The 22,775-nt window shown below is 39.4% G+C and overlaps 1 protein-coding gene across 4 annotated transcripts in view; it reads left to right on the forward strand.

The window, feature by feature from the left end:
- Window positions 1–2,216: 2,216 nt before the first annotated feature.
- Window positions 2,217–22,775, forward strand: part of LOC121434635 (inactive histone-lysine N-methyltransferase 2E) — a 68,030-nt gene continuing 47,471 nt past the window's right edge. For 3 of the 4 annotated variants that reach the window (XM_041633563.1, XM_041633565.1, XM_041633566.1), the window contains exons 1-3: window positions 2,220–2,352; window positions 13,006–13,078; window positions 17,082–17,266. In XM_041633563.1, the coding sequence (XP_041489497.1) occupies window positions 17,196–17,266 (71 nt within the window). In that variant the 5' untranslated portion in view covers window positions 2,220–2,352; window positions 13,006–13,078; window positions 17,082–17,195. Of the gene's footprint in view, window positions 2,353–13,005; window positions 13,079–17,081; window positions 17,267–22,775 lie in introns of all 4 variants that reach the window. The other variant, XM_041633564.1, reaches the window with a different exon arrangement.

The raw sequence follows: 22,775 nt of genomic DNA on the forward strand, positions 1-22,775 counted from the left end.
GCAACCCTCACCAGTAAGAGAGTCCATAATCTCAGGGGATGTCCAGGCAGGGAGGGTAATGGATACAAAGTATATAAGGAAAAGAAAGTTTGAGAGGGCCCTTAATTCAGACTGAGATACAGTCCTTAACTGCTTGCCTGTTCTACTAAACTTAAAGTGTTCCTGGGTGTTATTCACTTGCTTCCAAACTGTGGGTACACTGTATTGTTAATATTCAGATCTGAGAACTTTTGTGTTTTGCCTGAAATAATCAAGTCTTCTAGCCTGTCCTTGTTACCCAGCCCAGTGACCCTCAGGGCTTCCTAGCTGGAACGCAGGATGGAACTGCCGCCTTACATAATGTAAGTACATTTAGCAAGGAGAAAGGCAGATGAGAAAATAGGGCGTCAAACCTTCTCCTCCACGAACAGCTGGCACACCCCGAAAGGAGTGTCCCTCGGGGGCTTTCCCCCGGGAGGTGCAGCTGTCCTGCTGCGTGGGGGAGGGGAAGCGCTTTCAAACAGTCATCTCTTCCTCTTCAGGCAGCCAACGCCGACCACACCACCGTCCCCTCCCCCGCCCCAGCCTGGGTCGCAGCCAAACCCCACAGGAATGCAGCCGGTCACATGCGTTGCGGCGGCGGTGGACGTGCCTCTCCCCCCGCGCCCCAAGGAGACCCAGCGCCATCTTGCCCTGACGCAGTTACAAAAGTCATAGGAGAAATCGCGCCTCCACGGCCGCGCTAGCGCCCCCAAAGTCTCGCAGAGGCCGAGCCGGGGCCCTCACCTCGCGCAGGGAGAGGAGCAAATGACCAGGGAAGAGCCTTGCGCCTTCCTTCGCCGCCGCTTGGGTTCCAAAGAGGCCGCGACGACAAGGATCGCCGTCATCACTTCTCCCTCTCTGCCTTTGCTACAGACTCCCCCGACGACTCTGGCCCCACCCGCTGCTGCAGCATGAGGTCATCGCCAGCCAATCCCGACGCGCCCGGCCGAGCTCACCAGGCGCCGATTGGCTGACGACACCGCTCGGCCTCTCCCCACTCTTCTAACAGAGCACCCAAGGTCGTGCTGGGGGCCAAGAAGACGGAAACCGCCATTTCGGGGGAAAAGGCCCCCTAAAGCAAGATCCGTAATCGCTGTGTGATTTCTTTTCTTTTCTTTTTTTTAGTGGGGAAGCCCGTTTCAGTCCTTGGTCTCCCCTTTCCGCTTCGAGAAACTAGTTCTGCCCTCCCCCTCGTTTAATCACAGCCACACAAACGAACTCCCGCTCCCTCCCAGCACACTGTCCCGCGGCGGGGAAGTATAGGAGGCAGCGGCGGCGACTGCACCGGCGGCGGCCACGGCAGCTTTTACCCCTTACACGGTGGCAGGGAGGCGGCGCTGACGAGGCTGGCATTTTTTTGTCTGCGGCTTCTCCCCCCGACCTCTTCCGTTTCTTGCTCCTCCATCGTGACCGCGCCGGACTCGCCAGCTCCGCTTTTATCCGGTGCCCGGAGCCTGCGCACTGGAGCCTCCCCGGCCGCTAGTAGGCGTCGAGTGACAGCCCGAGCCGGTTCGCCCGGCGCTGGCAGGCCAGACCGGGGAGGGGGAGGGGGCGCCCGGGACCAGGGCCGCTCGGGGGTGGGAGCCAGGGCAGCGCTCTAGGGAGTGATGGGAGGGGGCTCGTCCCCGTCCCTGCTGTCATCCTTCTACCTCCTAGTGGCATCCTCAGGCTCACCGACATCCAGACTTGAGGGCTACTCAGGGACAACTGGGCGAGAGCCAAGCCCGCCAGCTAGCGAGACCGCGACCACCGTCGGCGAATGGCGGGATGCACCGGTGCTGAAAAAGACCGAGCGTCTGGCCTGCTCGCGGCCCCCCGCGTGACGTCCCCACGGCCCGGCGGAGAAGCCGCGCCTGGAGGCAGCCCATAAACAAGATGGCGGCGGGCAGCTTCGTCCCCTCCCCCCTGCCCCTGCGGAGCGGGGCGGGCGGGCCCCGTGCGCTTGCCGCCGCCGACGCCGCCGCCGCTGCCGCCGCCGCCGCCGCCGCCGCCGCCGTCGCCGCCATTTTCCCAGAGCGAGAAGCAGTGACACTGAGCGGGCGCAGGGGGCCGAGTCGGAGATCGAGCCTGAGTTCGGGAGCGGCAGCAGACGGGGCATAGACAGTCGGGACAGCCTCGCCGCCTCCCCAGCACTCCTGCCGCGGCCCTCAGCGCCCGACTCCCGGGTTCCCACTGAAGACACTGCGCGCCGCTGCCTGGGGAGGGGGTGTGGAATCGATTCGGGTCCGCAGTGGCTGTCGTCGGGGGTCGTCGGAGTGCCGAGGTGTGGAGTGACTCGTCGGGGGTCGAGCCGATCAGAGGGTTCGGGTGTCTGGTGTGTGACCATCACAGGTCAGTGCCTGTCGTGTCCGTGGAAGTCGTGGGGTCTGCGGTGGGGGGCACTTAGGGCTCCGGGGAAGGGGTCGCTGCCCCTCGGGAGCCGGGCGTCCACACTGAGGCTGGGGCGCCTTTGCTGGGGCCGGACGTCGCTGGTGGAAATCGGATTTGTCCTTTATTCTGCCTGTCCATAGCAGTGGGGGCATTATGGCGGGTTTTGGGGTAGTGGAAGGGGAAACTGGCAGTTAAACCCCCTTGAGAGAGTGGGAGTTAGGGAGGGGGCGCCCTCCTCCCTGGCAGCGGGTTCAGGCCACCGGGGTGAAGGAGGAGGCTTGTGACTGCTGGGGCTTGTGTCGGAGAGGTCCCGGGAGCTGCCATCTCTCTCTCTCTTCTAGCTGCATCTTGTTTCGGGTGCGGAGAGAAGACGTTTAGGCCTCGTTTTCTTCTTCCTGCCTTTATTTCTTGTCACTTTCTGGCATAATGTTCTCCTAAACATGGAAGGGGGGTAAAAAAAACTCCCTGGGCATCTCTCTTTGTAGGAAAGAGACAGCTCCTCATCCTCTCCGGGAGAGGGTAAACCCGCCCCTAAGGTGGTCACCCCAGCCTTCCCAGTCTCCTCCCCCGCTCTTCTTGCATTACTGCCGTCCTCTACTGTGCCAAAGCCTTAGAATTCACAATATGGCTCATTTCAGAAAAGCTTATTTTGACCGAAAGGTTGGCACCAACGCAGTGGCAGCAGTTAGAGATGAGAAACAAACGGTTCCCTGTGCTAAACCGGGGAGGAGGGAGAGAAAAAACAATCCCGGGTGCTTGCTTCACTGGCCTTAGTTCCGCCTAGATCCGCCCTATTTAGAAGGCTGTCTCGAGAATGATCAAATTTAAAGTCAAAGAGAAATCAGTGGAGTTAGTCTTAGAGTAAATTTCTGTGTTGCTTATTTTATTCAGTCTTTAGAGATGTGGATAATATAAGGTGTTTGGAGTTCTGGAGACCTTGGGAAGAATTAAGTAAGGTGCATTCAGCTGTAGGTTGGAGTTAGCAATACCTAATTGGGAAACAGACCCCCTTTCCCTTTAATTTCTGAGACGGAGAGTAAAAACTGTAATTTCCCTCTTTTGTCCTTTACAGATTCTAAAAATGGCGGCCCCAAGGCTGATGTTGTGGTAATCTAATCAGCTCGGGTCCTCCACACCCCATGCAGTGCGTTTGTCTGCAGCATATTACAGGCTTATTATGTTTACATGAAAAAGATTGGGCTTGCCCCCCTTCTCCAAACCGTTTACAAAAATGCGTCAATTTTATTGCAAATTGCAATGCTGTTTTTAGTTGATTAATTTTATTGGTTTTTCCTGAAAGGCAAATAAACAAAACACAACTTTTGAAAAAAATAAAAAACACTTTGTCTTGGAAATTCCACCATCAAGGGACTTTTAAAGATTAAAAATGTATTTAGGCACAGATAACAGTTTACGTTGGCCTTAAATCGCCCATTTTTACCTAATAGTCAAAGTAAAATGTTTTGCTAAGTGTAACACGTTTTACATTTTTGAGAATTTTTATCTTCAGTTAAACATACAACTCTTAACTAATTTTGTGTATTTTGGTTTTTATATTTTGTTTCAGAGTAAATTTTTTAGGGAGCTGTATAAACAGATCTAAACCTGTTAACGTAACTGAATGTAAGGATGCTTTTCTTCCCAATATTGTGTCTTGTCTCTATTTTCTTTTGTTTTTAAAGCTTTAATAATTTTCAGTTGTTTGTATATTTGGTAAGGTGACACTCCACGCTTTACTGCCTCTTAAATTTGTCTTATTGCATACTATCATCATTATGTAAGTTAAAAGAATAAGATGTTGATTCCCTTTCCCATGCCCATTTGCCTACTATGGGGTTGTGGACTTAGTCTGTTTTAATAGAACTTAATAAAACCATTGCTATAATAGGATCTTGAATCCATTTTATGCCATTGTCAAAATCTTCAAGACAGAAGATTAACTGTCAGGTGTCATTTAGCTGGACTTTCAAAAGTGTGGTTGATTGCAATTTATTTACATAGTGGGAGGGATGTCTTTTTTCTGGGTTGAACTAAGTATAAGTAGTAAGATATCATTGGGCCATTAGTGGAGTTTAATGACCTCCTTGATTGTGCAGCAACTGGAAGATGAGTGCCTTTCAATCCAGTAGTACTTAAAAAGGCTGGAGAGCACACATCCCTTTGTGAGTCGTACTCCATTATAGCAACCGTAGAACAGCACTCATATTGGGAATCTATGAACTAGCTGATTATAAGTGTGGAAATAATGGGATTAGGTAGTTTTACATCCCAGTGAGTTTCATCCCTGAAGACTGACAGTGATTGAGTACAGAACCATACTTAGAATCTTTGAAATACTATATGATGAAATGTTGGTGGGTAGTGGGTGAGTTTGTACAGGGTTCCAGGGTCACTTATTTACATAATAATCTGAGTGTGTGAGTCTAGACCCTAGATAGAGTGTATGGGATCCATGGTTAAGATTTGTGATTTAGAACAAGGTTGGTAACAATAAGAGAAAACACTGTCTATACATACTATGGGTTTCTTGTTATTGTTGTTGATCAAGTCTAAACATCAAGTAATTGGCTAACTTGGTTTCACATAAACATTGTTAGAAATAAGAAAATCTTCCTTTTGGGTTTTGTTTCTCTTTTAACTCCTGCAAAGTAGGGAATAATTTTAAGGGTTTGTTGTACCTTATTTTCAGTATATAAACAACGTAGCTGCTGTACAAGTTAGGATGGGGGAGGCAAATTTATTAACAGGTTGTGTTTAATTTCTGTTCCCAGAGAATTCTGAAACATTTGATCTCTTGGGAGGAAACTAAGTCTTTGTTTCTATGATAGCTGAGTTTGGGCGATTACATATTTATCTGTTTAGTGGATTTGTAGGAAACCTGTAATAGAATAAAATTACTTTTTAAAAAAAGTTATTTTTAGCGACTGCATTTTGATCATACTTGGTTTTTGTTGTCATTATAAAGTATCGTTTTGATCCCTGTTTAAATTGAGAACTTTTGCCCGTTTCCTTTTCCTTCAACCCAGTGTCATAGTGAAGTGATAGCTGTTAATGGTGGCTGTGACTAGCTGGGGCGCTCGTCCGTGTGACTCTGGCCTGCCTGCAGCCAGAGAAGTTTCACTATATATCTTATTAATGAGGGCAACAATTACTTCTTAAATTAGCATCATAATTTATAAGAATAATGGACTCATTTTTGTGTATTAATCTCTTAAACCTGTAGTCTTATTTTTAAAGGTGTATTATAAAATTCTGGCTGGGCATTGGTGGCACACAGCTTTAGTTCCAGCACTTGCAAGGCAGGTGGATCTCTGTGAGTTCAAGGCCAGTGTGGTCTACAAAGAAAGTTCTAGGATAGCTAGGACTGTTACCCAGAGAAACCCTGTTTGGAGGGACCAAAAAAAAAAGAAAAAAAAAAAAGAAGAAAGAAAGAAAGAAAGGAAAAGAAAAGCATTTTTAGAAATTGCTACTGAAAAATAGATGTGTACTACTGTGCTTAATTTTACTTAGTTATGAAGGAGTTATGTATATTTTCATTTATGTAAAGCATTTGCTATGCTTTACCTTCTTAAATTTCTATATTTAAATAGCAATGGAATTTGAAGAGTTATCAGAATATGCAGTTATCTGAAAAGACAGTATACTATTTTAAAAACATATTTTAATAAAGTATAATAGCTTTTATTTCTAAAAAAACCCTATTCTTAGCAGATGATAGGTGATCACTTATTGTTGAATGTAAAGCTTTAGTTTAAGTGAACATGTACTTAAAAATGGGTTAATCAGAGACAGTTTCTATTATGTCTCAGAGCAAATGTTAAATACATGTATTCCATGAGAATTATTTTTACTTTATAGCAAGATACACTTTTTAGTTACTTCCCCAATAATAGGAAAGATTTATCTACTTCAAACATGGCTATGTGATATTATTAGCTTTGGGCTGAGTTCAAGAACCCAAATGACTCAGATTTATTCTGTTTTGTCATGAAGAAATATCGGAAGGAGCCTTATTTCCTTAATGCTAAACTGATTGTTTTGTATTAATTAAATATTTGTTTAAAAGAGCAGTATTTGTGAGTGAAATTGTTTTGCACTGTTAGAAGTAGACAGTATTAACCAAAGATTGACCTATTGCTATTAAGTTATAAGTATGTTATAGAGGACATATTATGAGTCAAAGAAATAGTTCATTATTGTGAACATCTAGACTAAGTGCTAAACTAAAAACTAAATGGGGTGGAGAAATGGTTTAGTGGCTAAGAGCACTCTCATTGCTCTCCCAAAGGTCCTAAGTTCAATTCCAGCACCCACATAGCAGCTCACAACTGTCTGATGCCATCTTCTGGTGTGCAGATGTATATGCAGGCAAAGTACCATATACATAAAATACATAAATAAATAAATCTTTAGACAAAAATCAAATTGTGGTGACCCAGATTAAGTAGATCGTATTTGTACCTTTAAACATATGAAAAGTTCCTTTTACTAATCTTTAGTGACTACAGTGCTTCTTAAATTAGAATCAGAAAAATCCTTGTTAAAATTCATTTGATACAAAGTCAGTTGTTTTTCTCTCTTGATCAATTTATTGTAGACAGTTTAAGAAAGCCATTTTCATGTTATTGGGTAAATTTTACAGCGTTTTTGGAAATCTCATTTCATTATTTACCTAAAGTGTTTAGGGTCTTAGTTAGTTTTTGAGGCACTGCCCCATGTATCCCAGACTGGCCTGAACTTGCCTATGTAGCCTAGGATGACCTTAAACTTGTGATCGTCTGTCTCCACTAAATACCAGGATTACAGCTGTGCACTACCAGACCTGGTGTTAGGAGTTGGGAGCAGGATTTTACACATTGGAAACAAGCCCTCTGTTCACTGGGCTGCATCCCCAGACCCAAGAGTCTTCTAATTTGTAGACAATGACTTGTAATACATTGATTTAATTTGTAAATAAGCAGCTACTTATTCAAAATTTTAAAATGCTGGTTTTTTAGTTCTTAAAAGTGAAGTCTGAAATCTGGGTGTAAGAAAAGGAGAAACAAGGGAGTGGGGGAAGGGTAATAGAATACATGTGATATGAAAACAGAGGGGACACTATTTAAGGGGAAAGAAGCAGCCAGAGAGGGGCAGAAGAAGGGCAGGGGAAGAGTGGGATGAGTTAGAAGAAAGTATGATGAACACGTGTAGGAAAATGTAATGAAACATATCATGTTGGATTTAAATTTAAAGAGTTAATTAAGAAAAATGAAAGAGGGCTAGGGCTGCAGCTCACTGTTTGCCATGCGTGAAGTTCTCAATCCCTAGTTCTGCTCCCTGCCCCCACTATAGAAACAAAATCTCCCTCATTTCTCTTGTATTTTTACAACTGGGGGAAGAAAGCAATTCCTAGTAACTCTTAGGTTGCTTAATGTAGAATTGATCCCAAAGAAGGAGCACTTTCATCCCTTAAGTTTATTATTGAGAAATAATATTGTACCAATGCCAGCTTGGTTGTGGTACTTCAGGCCTGGGCCAAGGCGGAGACAGAAAGCTAAAATATGACAGTGGGATTTAGTTTGCTGCCATTTATGGCATTTGAAGATAACTTTTACATTTTTATTATTTTAATTTGTGCGTAAGGTAATTTTGTAAAGTTTATTTGAGTGTGTGTGTGTGCATGCACACGAGTATAGTATGTATGGGTGAGGGCATGTGTATGCCTTAGGACAGCTTAAGTAGTTGATTCTCTCAGGCCTTAAGCTTGTTCATTGTTTACTGTAGAACCATCTATCTTAATAACTCTGTAAGTAACGTTTTTTTAGACACCCCCCCCAAAAAAAGAATAGTTGTGTGTGTGTGCGTGCATGCAGTGTATTCTGATATAGATTTGAATTCCCCCCCAAGAGGCTCACAGAAAAGGAGAATGGATATAAAGAAGATACCCCTCCTCTTCTAATAGTTTTGTTTTCTGTTTCATACAAGTAATAAATATAACTTGCTTGTGAGTTTACGCAGGCATCTGAAGTGATACAAGATTTGAAGGGTCTTGAGCCTGGTGGTGGTGGCGCACGCCTTTAATCCCAGCACTTGGGAGGCAGAGGCAGGCGGATCTCTGAGTTCGAGACTAGCCTGGTCTACAAGAGCTAGTTCCAGGACAGGCTCCAAAACCACAGAGAAACCCTGTCTCGAAAAACCAAAAAAATAAAAAATAAAAATAAAGATTTGAAGGGTCTTAATGGTACTAACTTCAATGATTAGAACTATGCTTTAGTAGCCATGAATTGACAGGGGTTTGAGACTAGTCAAATAAAAATATATAATGCTCACTTGGAACTATTCTCTGCTGTTTCTTTTAGAACAAAGCTTCTTGATTGGTTGATTGACAGCCTGTGTTGTTAAGCCTCCACCTAATAATTTGAAGGCTAGACAACGATGAATTTGAATAGCCTCTCTTTCCCTGGCACTAAGGGTACAGAGATAGGTAAGCTCATCTTCACCTTGAGGGAGATCACAGTTTGTTTCTACCTCTCATGAGTCTACTATTTTAGGCTTGATTTTGCTGCAGGGAACAGATATCGACCAGAGCTAGCTTAAGGAAAGGATTCGTTATAAGGTTATATAGGGAAATCTCAGAATTTATTTGAAATCTAGTGAATCTCACAAAAAAGTAGCAAGGTGTCCTAGAGGTTCCATTCTTTGTCTTGCTTCTTGTTACTAGCTGTGCTTCGATAAGAGGTGGTGGCAAGGAAGGTATTTATATGTGTGGAGGGGTGGCTATAATATAGCCCAAATACTTGCTTTTCTTACTATATTTTTTTAGAGAACAAAATCATGGGTCTTATTACATTTTCATACATAATTGTCATGGCATGTGACTTGATTGCTGTTCTTCACTCTACATCATAAAATTGCTTTTTTGGGGAGTTGGGGTAGAGGAGCAATGTTCAGAGGTACTTGCCTTACCTCCAGAACCAAATAATTGACATTTCAAACTGATGGCTCCACTTTTTAGCATAATAAGACAACAACAACAACAAAAGGCAAAGTGGTCTGGTACACACATGTGTTCATGCACTTGAGCACAAACGCATGTACATACAAACTAAATAAATATGCACATATATACATATACTGCATGTGCAGATCATATAAAGGCAGGGTTTTCTGACGATGTAGAGGGTTTTCTAGTATGCAGAAAAAAACCAAATAAATGAATTAATGAATGAATGAAGTGTGTGTAAAAAGAAAGTTGTAATTTGAAGGTTTGATTTTTGAAATGATGACATTTCAATAAAGTATATTTTATAGAAGATTGGGGATAGAAAACCAAACAAGATGAATGGTTGTTGAATTCATGACTGATATTAATAATAGAGAGGACTGAGCCTTCAGGGACATTCACCGAATGTTTACAAGTGTGGGAGAAGGAAGATGTGGTTTTGTTAACTAAAGTGGATATCTTAGCCACCAAATTCCAGGCTTTGAGGGCAAATGCATAAATATCTCAATTTTTTTTTTTTTGGTAAGGGGTGAAGTAAATGATCTAATTGTGAAAACTATATATCTTGTAGATGTTTCAAAATAATGTGACAAAATCTAAACTGTCATTTAAAAATATAAGTAGTATATTCTTTGAGATGCCCAAGAAGATTGAAAAGATTGTGTGAAACAGGTTTTATAACTAGAATAGTCTTCTGAAATAATATTGTCAGTGTGTGTGTGTGTGTGTGTGTGTGTGTGTGTATGTGTGTATATGTATGTGTGTGTATGTGTATGACCAAAAAACTGCCCTGAGGAAGTTGAGTCTCCTATATATCCCCAAATAGTTTTGCGGCACAGATTTTTAAGTTTGAAAGTGGAGAAAAATTAAAAGTTCCTGAAAGTCCAGTAGTGTTTTAATATAGTGGGGAAGAAAGACAAATATAAAGGAGAATGACTTTAGAAAATTTGCAGAATGATTGGGGTATGCAATGATGCAAAAAGAAAAGAAAGAACGAACCCTTATATACCCAAAGGAACTGTAACCTGATAGATTATCAACTTGATAGATTAGGAACTTGACTGTGCGCTATGTAATACACATATGTACATATATACATATATGTATGTATACATATATACACATACGTACATATGTGTGTGTACATGTATGTGTGTGAGTTGCTTGTGGAGGTGAGAAGAGGCCTTTTTTTTCAGGGAGTTGTAAGCTGCCTGGATGGATTCTAGGAACTGGACTTTGGTCATCTACAGGATGCTACTCCAAGTCATCTGTCTAATCTCTTGTATTTTAACTAATAGTTTGGAGGATGTGCAAATTTGGACATTCTCCTATGCTATCACCCTTTTTTTAAGCCGTAGAGATGAAAATGAGGCACAAATGCTTAATATCACCATTAACAGACATTAGTGTTTCTTTATAGCTAAATCCTGGGTACTGGGATTACAGACATGCACCACTACCACTGTTTTATGTGGTGCTGGGGAGCAAACCTGGGACCTTCTTCGTGCTAGACAAGCACTCTGTTCAGCTACATACAACCCCAGCCCTAGCTCTTTGCCCTTGACATGATTTTAAAAGCAGCCTTAGTCTTCTAGGTTTTTATTTTTGTTTGATTAATAGAATCCATATTAACAGAGCCCTCCAGATTGATACTGACAAACACTGGAAAAAGTATAGGAGATTAAAACTATTTTTTAAATTTAGAATCAAAGTATTATTTATGCTTATGATTTCTGTATAAGATCTTAATAGTAAGGATCTTACTACCTATATTAACCGCCCCCCCAAAAAAAAAACAAAGACCACAGTGTTATTTTTTAAAGATTTCGTCTTATTTATGTCTGCCTGCCTGCCCCCCCCCCTCTCTTTCTCATGTGATTTGTGTGTGTTTTTGTGCCACATGTGTTGGGGCCTTTTGGATTCTCTGGTACTAGCATTATAGGCACTTGTGAGCAAATGCGGGACCTGAAGTTAGGACCTCAGAAAGAGCAACTCTTAACCACTGGGACCTCTCTACAGCCCTCAATGCTATTTTTTAGTTAAAATTTTAATTTCAAACTATAGATTCTATAACTTATAAGAAAGGATACAAAGAGATTCCATATCTCCTTTAACATCAATGGTAACCAAATTATAATATAGTGTGACAACCAGAATGCTAACATTGACATAATGTAACTAACTCAGCTTTCCTGTTGCAAAGTTATAATGCAGCCAGAATACTGACATTGTTATAACTCCCATTCTTTCAGAGACCCCATTTTACTTGTACCCCTTTGTTGTGTGCATTTCTTACTATGTATATGGGTACCTTTTTCCACTATCACATTTAGAAAAATTCTATCACAAGGGTGCTTGGTATTTTCCTCTTATGTAACTGTGCCCACTTCTCTCTTCCCCTTGCATATCTGTTCTCCATTTCTATAATTTATTAAGAATGTTATATACACAAAATTTCACAGTATGTAATCTTTTGTTGCTTAATTTTAAGTTTTATTTTAAGATTTAATTATGTGTTGAAGGCAGTATCTCAGTTGTACGTGTGTGAGTGTCCAGATTGACCCGAGTTGACCAGAGGTGTAAGATCCCGCTGGAGCTCTAGATGTAGACAGTTGTGTGCTGCCTGACATGGATTCTGAAGGCTGAACTCGGGTCCTTAGAAATATGTGCCCTTTTTCTTTCTTTTTTCAAATCAGGTTTTACTCTGTGTGTAGCCCTGGCTATCTCCCCTCTGTAGACCAGCCTGACCTCAAACTCACACAAATCTGCCTGTCTCATAATGGCCTGCACTACCACTGCCCGGCTATAAATAAAATAACTTATTAAAATAAAATAATGACTTTTAAGTCATGCAGCTCTTTACTCTTTTAGAAAGGGTCTCACTCTGTACTTCATTCTGACTTTGATTTCAAGGGCTGGAATTACTGGTCTGAGCTGTCATGCCCAGGACTAAGACTGACATCTTAAAAACTCTGTCTAGTTCCTCTGAGATTCTTCCAGCTTGATACTCGTATGTTTCAATACTTCATTCTTTTATATTGCTGAAAATGTCCAGTTTAATGTTTTCTTTTTATACTTGGAAGCTATGACATAGACCATGCAGTTTGAAATTTACCCTTGTCTCTCCCCAGCCTCCAGGACAGGATCTTTTATCTACCAGTCTAGTCTTGAACTCACTATGTAGTCAAGGACCCTTCTGAGTATTGGAACCCAGGCATCCACCACCAGTCCTGGTTTATGTGATGATAGAGAGCAAACTTAGGATTTCCTTCCTGCTAGGCAAGCACTCTGTTAAGCTCTGGCCTCAGCCCTGTCCCTTTGCCATGATCTTAAAAGCAGCCTCTCTTGGTTCTGTCAGTCTTTCTATTAGGTAGGTGTGTGTGTTTTCTTACTCTTACTTTTATTCTTGTTTTTATTTTTAGTATTTGATTTCCCAGTTTCTTTTCAGTTTTATTTGGTATTTAATTATTGCCTTTGCTTGTGTTTCTATTCATTTGTATTTAAAAATAAAAGAATGAATTTGTTCTAGTAAACTTTGTTTTCCTTACTTGAGGGTACCATTCCAATCAGAAGTACCCAGAACGTATACCATATAACATTAGCTCAATACTCTATGTTCACTTGGTTTCTAGGTCTATTCTGGATAGCAGGTTTTGTGAAGACATTTATTCTTTCTTGGACCTCAGATATCACAGACATCTCATGGTATTTCCTTTTATATTATTCTTTTTTTTGGCTATTATTTAATTTCCATGTATTTTGCATTTATCTGACTTGCCAGTTGGTGATATTAGGGTTTTTTAACTTGCACATGAAAATTTGGAATAATTGTATGGATTGTGTTGAAATTCACTGTTCCCCTCTTATACCTGTGCTATAAGATGATTTCTTACTACATTGACTTTCCCTCTTTCCCTTCCTTTCCCTCTCTGTCTGTTTATCTGTCTGTCTGTCTGTTTCTCTTTTCTGTGGTGCTGTTGATTGAATCCAGAGCTTTGCACATGCTAGGCAGATGGTCTCCCATTGAGCTATATGTCTCTAGCCCTTTGATTTTTCAAAACAAAGTCTCCTTATGTAGTTTAAACAGGTTTTGAACTCTCTGTGTAGTGCAAACTGACCTCAGATCCATGGTTCTCTTGCCTTGGCCTCCCCATTGTTCACATTACCATTACACTCCAGTGTGTGTGTGTGTGTGTGTGTGTGTGTGTGTGTGTGTGTGTGTTTGAAACAATGTCTTTCTCTATAGCCCATACTGGCCTGGAACTTGCAATAGCCCTGCCTCACCTTCCTGAGTGCTAGGATTATCCACAGAAGACATCATACCAAATTTTTTTTTTTTAGTGTTTTTTTTAAAAATATTCATTTATTATGTATACAATATTCTGTCTGTGTGCAGGCCTGAAGAGGGCACCAGACCTCATTACAGATGGTTGTGAGCCACCATGTGGTTGCTGGGAATTGAACTCAGGACCTTTGGAAGAGCAGGCAATGCTCTTAACCTCTGAGCCATCTCTCCAGCCCCCATACCAAATTTTTGTTCTTGATTATTTTAGAAATAATAATTTGACCATAATGAAGTTGCATTTTATTTTATTTTGGTTTTCCATGACAGAGTTTTTCTGTGAAACAGTCCTGGCTGTCTTGGACCTCAATTTGTGGACCAGACTGGCCTCGAACTCACAGAGATCCACCTGCCTCTGCCTCTGTCTGGGACTAAAGGTGTGCGCCACCACCGCCTGGTGAAATTGCAATTTTTATTATCATTTGATTATTTTCAGCAATATGAATTATCTGGCTGAAACTTTTATATTAATGGAGAAAGTGAGTTTCTATTTTATAGTCTCATGATGACATGTAAATGAATTGCTGAGATCTTTTCTTCAGAATGAATCTAGAAGTCTTTCATTTCATTTCATATGTGATTCCATGTTTTACCCTGAACATGAGTGTTTTTACAGAGATGCAATTCTAGGTATGCGTGTGATAATTTTTGTAACTCTTGCTGTGTAGGTTGATAATTCATTTGATCTGTGAGGCTAGAACTGCAGTTTCATCTTAGGTTCTCTGATTTGTTCATCAGCTCTTTATAGAGGACCATTATGTTCCAGACACAGCAAGAGATAGATACATAGGTATAAATAAACCATTGCTTGAAGTAAGCTAATTACAAGCTTTTTATTCTATTTTGTAACTTAAAATTATTGTTACTTAGAACAGATCAGATAGATGTATTTAGTGAAGGTTGTATAAAAGGACATACTATTTATTACATATCAATACATCATTTTAGATTAGAGATATTACTCCACTAAATTAAATAAGCTGATCTGAAGAAAACAATACCAAGGAAATGCTACCAGGGAAGATGGCTCTTTACGTTATAGTTTACTGCCGATTGTTAAGTTTAAAATTTTACCATTGTGAGGAAATACAGAACAGTAATGTTTCAGTAAAGCAAACTCATTTTGTGCATTGCTTGCGTTTTGCAATAAAATGTTGTAATTTGTTGTCTAGTTAATAACTACAGCATTATGAAGTAATTCTAATAAGACCTTGGGCATAGGAAAAGAGTAGGGCAGTGCTTTTGTTTAGTTGGCTTTCGTTGTCTTTAATTGTGAAGCAATTAGAAAACATGACATGATGACCTTATTTTCAAGGTTATAGAAGAATCTCCAAACACTGTTTCCTGAGAGAGTGAGAAGAGCAGTACTTGTAGTTAGCCTCGTAACCTGAAATGCTTGGGACCACCAGAAATCCTTCAGATTTTGTAATGTTTACAGATTGAGGGTCCCTGGTGGAAAATTTGAAATCTTGAGTATATTTCACAGCATTTTTAAATGTCAGATTTTTTAAAATTAGGGATGTACACCCTGTACTATATGTATTGATTGCCAAATATGTATAACTATTTCTTTGAAATTCTTTACATTCATTATGTCATATTCTTCTCAGAAACTCTGATTTTTGTATTCCTGTTTTATAAACAAGGACCTTAAATACTAGAGGCCTATTTTGGATCTTTTACTGATGTTGTTTTGTTCTAAGATGAGTATCACTCAGTGTCTCCAGCTCCTAGGCTACAGCAGTTCAGCTTTAGACTCAAGCAGCTAGTACTCAGGCATGCACTATCATGTCTTGTTTACTTTTATATTACAATAATTTGAAATGTAGTAGCTTTCTTCTGGTCACACATGATTTAAAAGTATGGACAAGTTTTCTCACAAAATTCAAACAATTTTAACTATCTTATTTTCCGTTTGATAACTCTTCCACATAAGGTCTGATCAGTATTTGTATCATCTGTGAAATAGAAATTAGAGTAGACATGCTGAAGCTCAGTTGTAAAAATTCAAGGTAAATGTAAGAATTATTTGAGGAAATACTACTTTTTTTTCCCCAGGTATAACATGACAGAGACAAAGAATCCTAACAGATACTGTCCTGTAGTTTATAAGATTGCCTTTTGTTCCTAAGTTGAATTATGTCATTAAAGAACAGACTTTGAGTAGATATTTTATAAACAGTACACGGAACAAGCGCAGTGGAGTGAATTTAGATTAGAACATTTGACATTGAAACTCTGAATCTTTTAGTCACTCCTGTAAATTTTGTTTTTTTTAAAATCACTGTTTTCTCTACTAATTAATTATATTAGAGAGTATTAACTCCAACTGAAGAAATAAGAGTTCTCCCTGATATGAATGATTTATACAAATAAAATAAATTTTCTTGTATATATTTATAAACAGTAGAATAGAATTGACTTCAAGTCTGGTTGTTTCTTAAGCTGAGTAACCAAGGATAAGTTAGTCTTTACTAGCTTTTTGTACCTACCTTCAATTTTGTTTCGTTTGTATTTTGAGACAGGTATTATGTAGCTCTGTAGACCAGGCTAGCCTTGAAATCCACACGGATCTACTTGCTTCTGCTTCTTGAAATGCTGGGATTAAAGGTGTGTGCTATACCATGCTCAACTTCCTAACTTGGAATTGTGTAGAATAAATGGACTCCTCATAAAGAAAGTTAGTTTGCTGCTTATTGCTCCACTTGTAAATGTACTATCAGATCACTACTCCAAAAGACTTGGTTTTAGATACTTGTACAAAAAGAAATTCCATTTTGACTTTTAAAATAAGTGTTTGCCAGTTATTCACTGACTAGTGTGCTTTAGTAATCCTTCTTGTGGCATTCTAGTTTCATTCCTTAAAGAATATTAGATTCAGCGGGGTGGTGGTGGCGCACGCCTTTAATCCCAGCACTCGGGAGGCAGAGGCAGGCGGATCTCTGTGAGTTCGAGGCCAGCCTGGTCTACAAGAGCTAGTTCCAGGACAGGAACCAAAAAGCTAAGGAGAAACCCTGTCTCGAAAATCCAAAAAAAAAAAAAAAAGAATGTTAGATTCAGAAAGTTCTTGTTTCTTTTCCTTCTTTAATGTGCTAAAATTGAACCCAGAGCCTCATGCATGCCAAGCACACGTTCTCGGCTGAGCTGTACCTCCAGAAATTTTTCTTTCGTTCATAAACAATGCAACGTAATCCCAGGAAGAACATGAAAAACTACTCTGTGAACACTTTTACCTTTGTATTGGGACCTTAATAAAGAATGCTTTCTTCACCTATTTTATTTACTGTGATTTCAGTATAACTGGTTGCTACTGTACTTTGCTAGTTCAGGTGATTCTTAACTCTTGTGTTCCCATTTCTTTAACAGGGTTTGTGGATGCACTTAGATGTTTGCAATGAGCACTGTGGCTGGCATGCCCCAGTATTCTGGATACCAATGCATAGGACTCCATAGTAATCGAATTTACCAGAGGCGAACGTCATGAGCATAGCAATCCCTTTGGGGGTTGATACAACAGAAACATCATACCTGGAAATGGCTGCAGGCTCAGAGTAAGTATTTAAATACGGGAACTTTAGATAGGGAAAGGCAAGGCATATCATGCAGTTGTCACGTCCAAACAGTCTTTATTTATATATGTCATTTTGGATTCTTGGCTAAGACATTAGTAGTTAAAAGAACAATGTTCCTTTAAGATTACTTTCTTTGCGTTTTTGTTTTTTGAGACAGGGTTTCTCTGTGTAGCTGTAGAGCCTGTCCTGGAATTCACTCTGTAGACCAGGCTGGCCTTGAACTCAGAGATCTGCCTCCCAAGTGCTGGGGTTAAAGGTGTGTGCCACCAACACATAATTTTAATAAATACCCTTTGTTCCAAAATTCTCTTATCTTTTGGGAATTTGCTTTTTGTATTTTCCACTTGCAACACTTCAAGAAATGGTTTTTGTTTTGTATAACATAAAAGTATATGCTCCTTTGGAATAATTTTTCCTAAGAAGAAAACAAAACATAAATAGTACCATTTTTTGTTTTGTGAAAACCACCAGAATTTTTGTGGTTTCATTATTAGACTTTCAAACTCTCCTTTTTTATATAAGACCCTGAGGCTTGAAAAGACCAGTAACACATTTATTTCTCATTTCACAGAAACATAAGCTGTTGGTATTGCTTTCCTAATAATATTTAAAAAATAACTAGCATACTGCTTTTTTTTTTCATTTCCAATTCACTCTCAAAAGATATTGAAGTATCATTATGTAAGATGTTAGATGTTGGTGGGCATTGTGGATATATGTCTGTAGCCCTAGCTTTTTGGTACTTACACAGATTGTCTGGTCCAGCCAAGGCTACATAACTTGATACTTTCTCACAAGGAAAAAAAGGAAGCCAAGGAATTTTCTGTACATTTCTTTTGTAATTGCTTATGAATTGATAATTATTTTTAAATCAAGTATTTTAAATTTTTATTATGCTAATGTAGTGGGTATACAATTTTAAATTATGTGTTATTTTAAAGAAGGTTGGATTGCTAAAATACAATCTCTATTGAACTAATTTGAGATAAAGTGCTCAGTGTTTAAAGTACTAATACTAGACCAAATTTTTTAAGGCCACAAAAGATTTGTTACATTAGAATAATCTTCGTGTCTATTCTATTATTATGTCTAAGTACTTCAGGATCTATGAACAAACAGTTTAATGAACTGGTATTTCAATTCTCAGTCATGTATTTGTTTTCCTGTCAACACTTTAATGGGAAAAATCTTCATCTCATTTTGTTCTTGTGGTTTACTTCTTAGTCTCTATTATATTGCCTAAAAGTTGGCTCTTTAACATTTGAACTAAATATAAGGTTTTTTTTTTTTATATAAGACCTTGAGGCCTATACCTTATACCTAAGAATAATTGATTAGGTTGGGTTGTGGTGGCACACACCTTTAATCCCAGCACTTGGGAGGCAGAGGCAGGTGGATCTCTGAGTTTAAGGCCAGCCTCATCTACAGAGTGACTTCCAGGGTAACTAGGGTTGTACAGAGAAACCCTGCCTTGAAAAAAAACAAAAACAAAAAAAAAGACTAACTGATTGGTCAGGATAGACTGTTGCTCTATTAGAGAACACTCCTATTGTTAGATTTTGTTTCATGAGCTTAAATTTGAAAAAATAAAAAGCACTTTTAAATAAATATTTAATGGTCATATTTAAAAGTAGTTCATTGTAAATTAACTTTTAAAAACTTTTTAAAAAAACACACATGCTGGTCATAACCCAACACTCAGGAAGCAGAGGTTAGAGGATTTCTGTAAATTCAAGAACAACTTGATATAAATACCGAGTCTCAGACCAGACATTGCTACACACAAGGAGATACTGCCTCAAATAATAAATCAAAGCAAGCAAACAAAAATCCAAAGAAACAAAACTACTAGAGCTTTTTTAAGAAAATATTTTATATGTGTTTGTGTGTACACCTAGTGCTTACATGAACTCTGGGATAACAGAAGTGGGAATAAGATCTCAAAACTGTGAACCTCTATATGGATACTGTGAACCAAACCTATGTCCAATAAGTGATCTTTATTGCTGAATTATCCTTCCAGCCCCAGTCAAAACTTTTTACTATGCATAATGTTAATATTAACAAAAAACAATGCTAGCTGGGCGGTGGTGGCGCACGCCTTTAATTCCAGCACTCGGGAGGCAGAGGCAGGCGGATCTCTGTGAGTTCGAGGCCAACCTGGTCTACAAGAGCTAGTTCCAGGACAGGCTCCAAAGCTACAGAGAAACCCTGTCTCGAAAAACAAACAAACAGAAAACCCCAAACCATGCTTAGTGTTGGGGACTAGAAATGAAGTTGAAGCATGGAACTTGTTGCCAATCCTAATGCAGATTAATGTAATGACTACCTTGGTTTTCTTACTGGAAAACCCTTAACCCAAATTTGAAAATGCAAAAGATAACACTATATTTAAAAGAAAAATGAAGCTAAGTATAAATACAATTTCTTAAAAACCTTATCAGCAATATTTTTTAAGCCAGAAAGCTTTAATTCCCCACTCAGTTTTTTAACTAGCTGTGTGCCCTTAAGTGCAGGTAGCATGATCTTATAGAAATATATACAAAGAATTCAAGAGGCAGGATATACTGAGACATTACAAGCATCAACTGTGTGGGAAGTTTTCTTAGAGATTATGGTTACAAAGATGAAGTATAGAGCTTAACCTATTAAGAACATTTCGATCAGTTAGGAAGTCCGAACTTCAGCCCAGAGCTGTTAGATATAAACTTAATGTCAGTCACCTGTATAATTTGAAAGTTTTTAATAACAGTGTTTTGGTTTTGTTTGTTTGTTTTGTTTTATGAGGCAGGGTTTCTCTACATAGCCGTTTTGTGAACTTGCTGTGTAGACCAGAACTGAATTCTGGGCTCAAAGGTGTGTGTCACAATGACTGACAAGGGCCAGTTTTTTGTTTTTTTGCATGCATTTGTTATATATTTTTTAATTAAATATATCTAAAATATTTTGACATATAATCAAGATAAAACTATTTCTTTTGTTTTGTTTTGATTTTTTGTTTGTTTCTTCCTCAAGACAAGGTTTCTCTGTAGCCCTTACTGTACTGAAACTTGCTCTGTAGACCAGGCTAGCCTCAAACTCAGAGATCCACCTGCCTCTGACCCCCAAGAACTGGGATTAAAGGCATGTGCCTCCACCACCAGGCAAGATAAAACTATTGAGATATTTATTCCTTTTATTATTTTTTCTTTGAACTCTTCTGGATTTTATATTTACAACACATGCCAATTCAAATGAGCCTTGCTTTAAATACTCATCATCATGTGTGTATAGTGGCTACTAAATAAGACAACTCTAGACAAATAAGAAAACAGGATCTCAGAAGAGAAAAAAAATAGGCTAGTTAGAAAAGCTCTGATAGCTGGGCTATATAATAGTCCATCCTAGCCCTTTCTCTATGAGCAAGGTTAGGTGGGCGTTGTCAGTCTCCTTCCATTAAAGATGGAGTCACAGATCAAAGAAGTGACCGCAGCAGAGTCTGGTGATGTGGATTTATGCTTCTGTGACAGCACAGCTGAGTAGTAGTAGAACAGTGAGTTTCGTCATTAAGTGTTGTGTTTTGGCCTATGATTTGTATATATAGGAGCTTCTGTTCTAGCAGTGGTAAATTTGGTACAACAAATTATCAAGTAGTCTTTGGTCTTGTAACAAGTTGAACACCACCTAGCTGTTTTGTTTGCATTGTTTGAGTTTGCACATTTGCATGTGAGGGACTGTGCTTGCAGATACCGGAAGTCCTGGATTGGATGTGGGTGCTGGGAACTGAACTTGAGTTTGGTTCACAGCATCCATATCAGTGGCTCTTGCTTTGTAACAGGAGATCTGTTGCCTGTGGCCTCTGTTGACACCTGCAGTTCTCTCATGTGTCACACACACATAACTTAAAATAATAAATTTTATTTAAAAAGAAAACTGATTTCTCTGAATGAGGACTCCTCATTCTGTCTCCAGTAATGTAGTGAAAGCTGAATACCATGACTAAAATCACTAAACAAAGATAACTAAGTTCTTTCCACCTTCTTCAGGTACTAATATGGCAGCAAGCTTTTACAGCCAATAGGTTATTCTAGAATTTGTTGTCGTGTTTGGCAAAAAGAAGTTTGAAGTCTTGGTAGATAAAATTTTCTCCAAATTTGAGGCTTTTTTTGTTTTGTTTTACTTTACTGTAGTATGTGACATTTATATGTCACTAAAGTCAACTGCCAACAGAATTCATTAATTTGTTGGTGCCTGGATATTCTTGAGTATGAACTTACATAATTTAATACAGTAAAATATTTTATCTATAATGAAGTGTTTTCAGTATATTTTACCCATTTTCTACAAGTACTTAACTGTTTTCTGATTTCTTTAAAATTTTTTCTTATATTTTAATTTATTATGTGTGTGGGTGCACACATGCCATTACATTTGTATAGAGGTCAGAAAATAACTTGCAGGAACTGTTTTTCTTATTACCCAGCTGGGCGTGTGCGTGTGCGTGTGTGTGTGTGTGTGTGTGTGTATGTTAGAGTGCTTGCTGCTCTTTCAGAGGACCAGCACACACATTAGTTGGTTTAAAAATCCTTGTAAACCAATTACTGTTTAATAACTTAAAAGTAATTCATAGGTATAATAACATTCTAATAAATTGTACAGGAGTGGTGGGGACAGTATAGTTTGATGGGTGGAATGTTGGACCAGTTTAAGAGATCTAGACTTGAGTATTTTTTCTTTTATTGAAATACAATGTTAGGGCTGGAAGATTAGTGCTGAAGAGCCCTGGCTGCTCTTTCAGAAGTACCTAGCCTTGATTTCCACTACCATTTTGCAGCTCACAACTAGTTCCAGGAGATCTGACACCTTTTTCTGGTTCATGATGCACAGACATACTTGCAAGCAAAATACACATTAAGTTTAAAACAAACAACCATAAAACCCAAAACCTTCTATGTCTTTAGGACATCACTTTACATCATTTACACTTAGAATGTAGAACTTGAGACCCAGAATCACTGTGTAGTGTGATATCCAGTGCCTCTAGTAGTAGGATTAGAACTTGAGAGTTTGAGACACTTAGAACTCAATCTAAGTGTCAATCAGAAAGACCATACCTCCTAGAATAGTACCTGAACAATATATAGGGACAAAGAAACCATTTCCTGACTAGTTCTTATTTCTCTATACTCAGCCTATAGGATTTTTGGTCTCCAAGTCTTCTGAGAGAAAGGAAACCACACCCTGAAACTCCCTTAGGGCCAGATGCAAACCAGCTTTACCACACTATTATACTTTGCTTACCAAAGCTTGACTAGACTATAACATTCACCTTCTCCAGGTCCCAATACTACCCCAGGTTGGCCTGCATGGCTCAACTGTGTTAACACTTGACTTCATGTCATTTTTATCTTTCATTTCTGCAGTTCCTTGGCCACTGTCTGAATACGTAGGTTTGTACAGATTCTTGGACTCTTGTCTTTCCTTTGTATTAGTTTTCTTGACACATGTG

The sequence above is a fragment of the Microtus oregoni genome, unplaced genomic scaffold (assembly GCF_018167655.1).
Source record: "Microtus oregoni isolate MIOR12 unplaced genomic scaffold, Mior012 000044F_ref0000062, whole genome shotgun sequence".
In the NCBI taxonomy this organism is placed as follows: Eukaryota; Metazoa; Chordata; class Mammalia; order Rodentia; family Cricetidae; genus Microtus; species Microtus oregoni.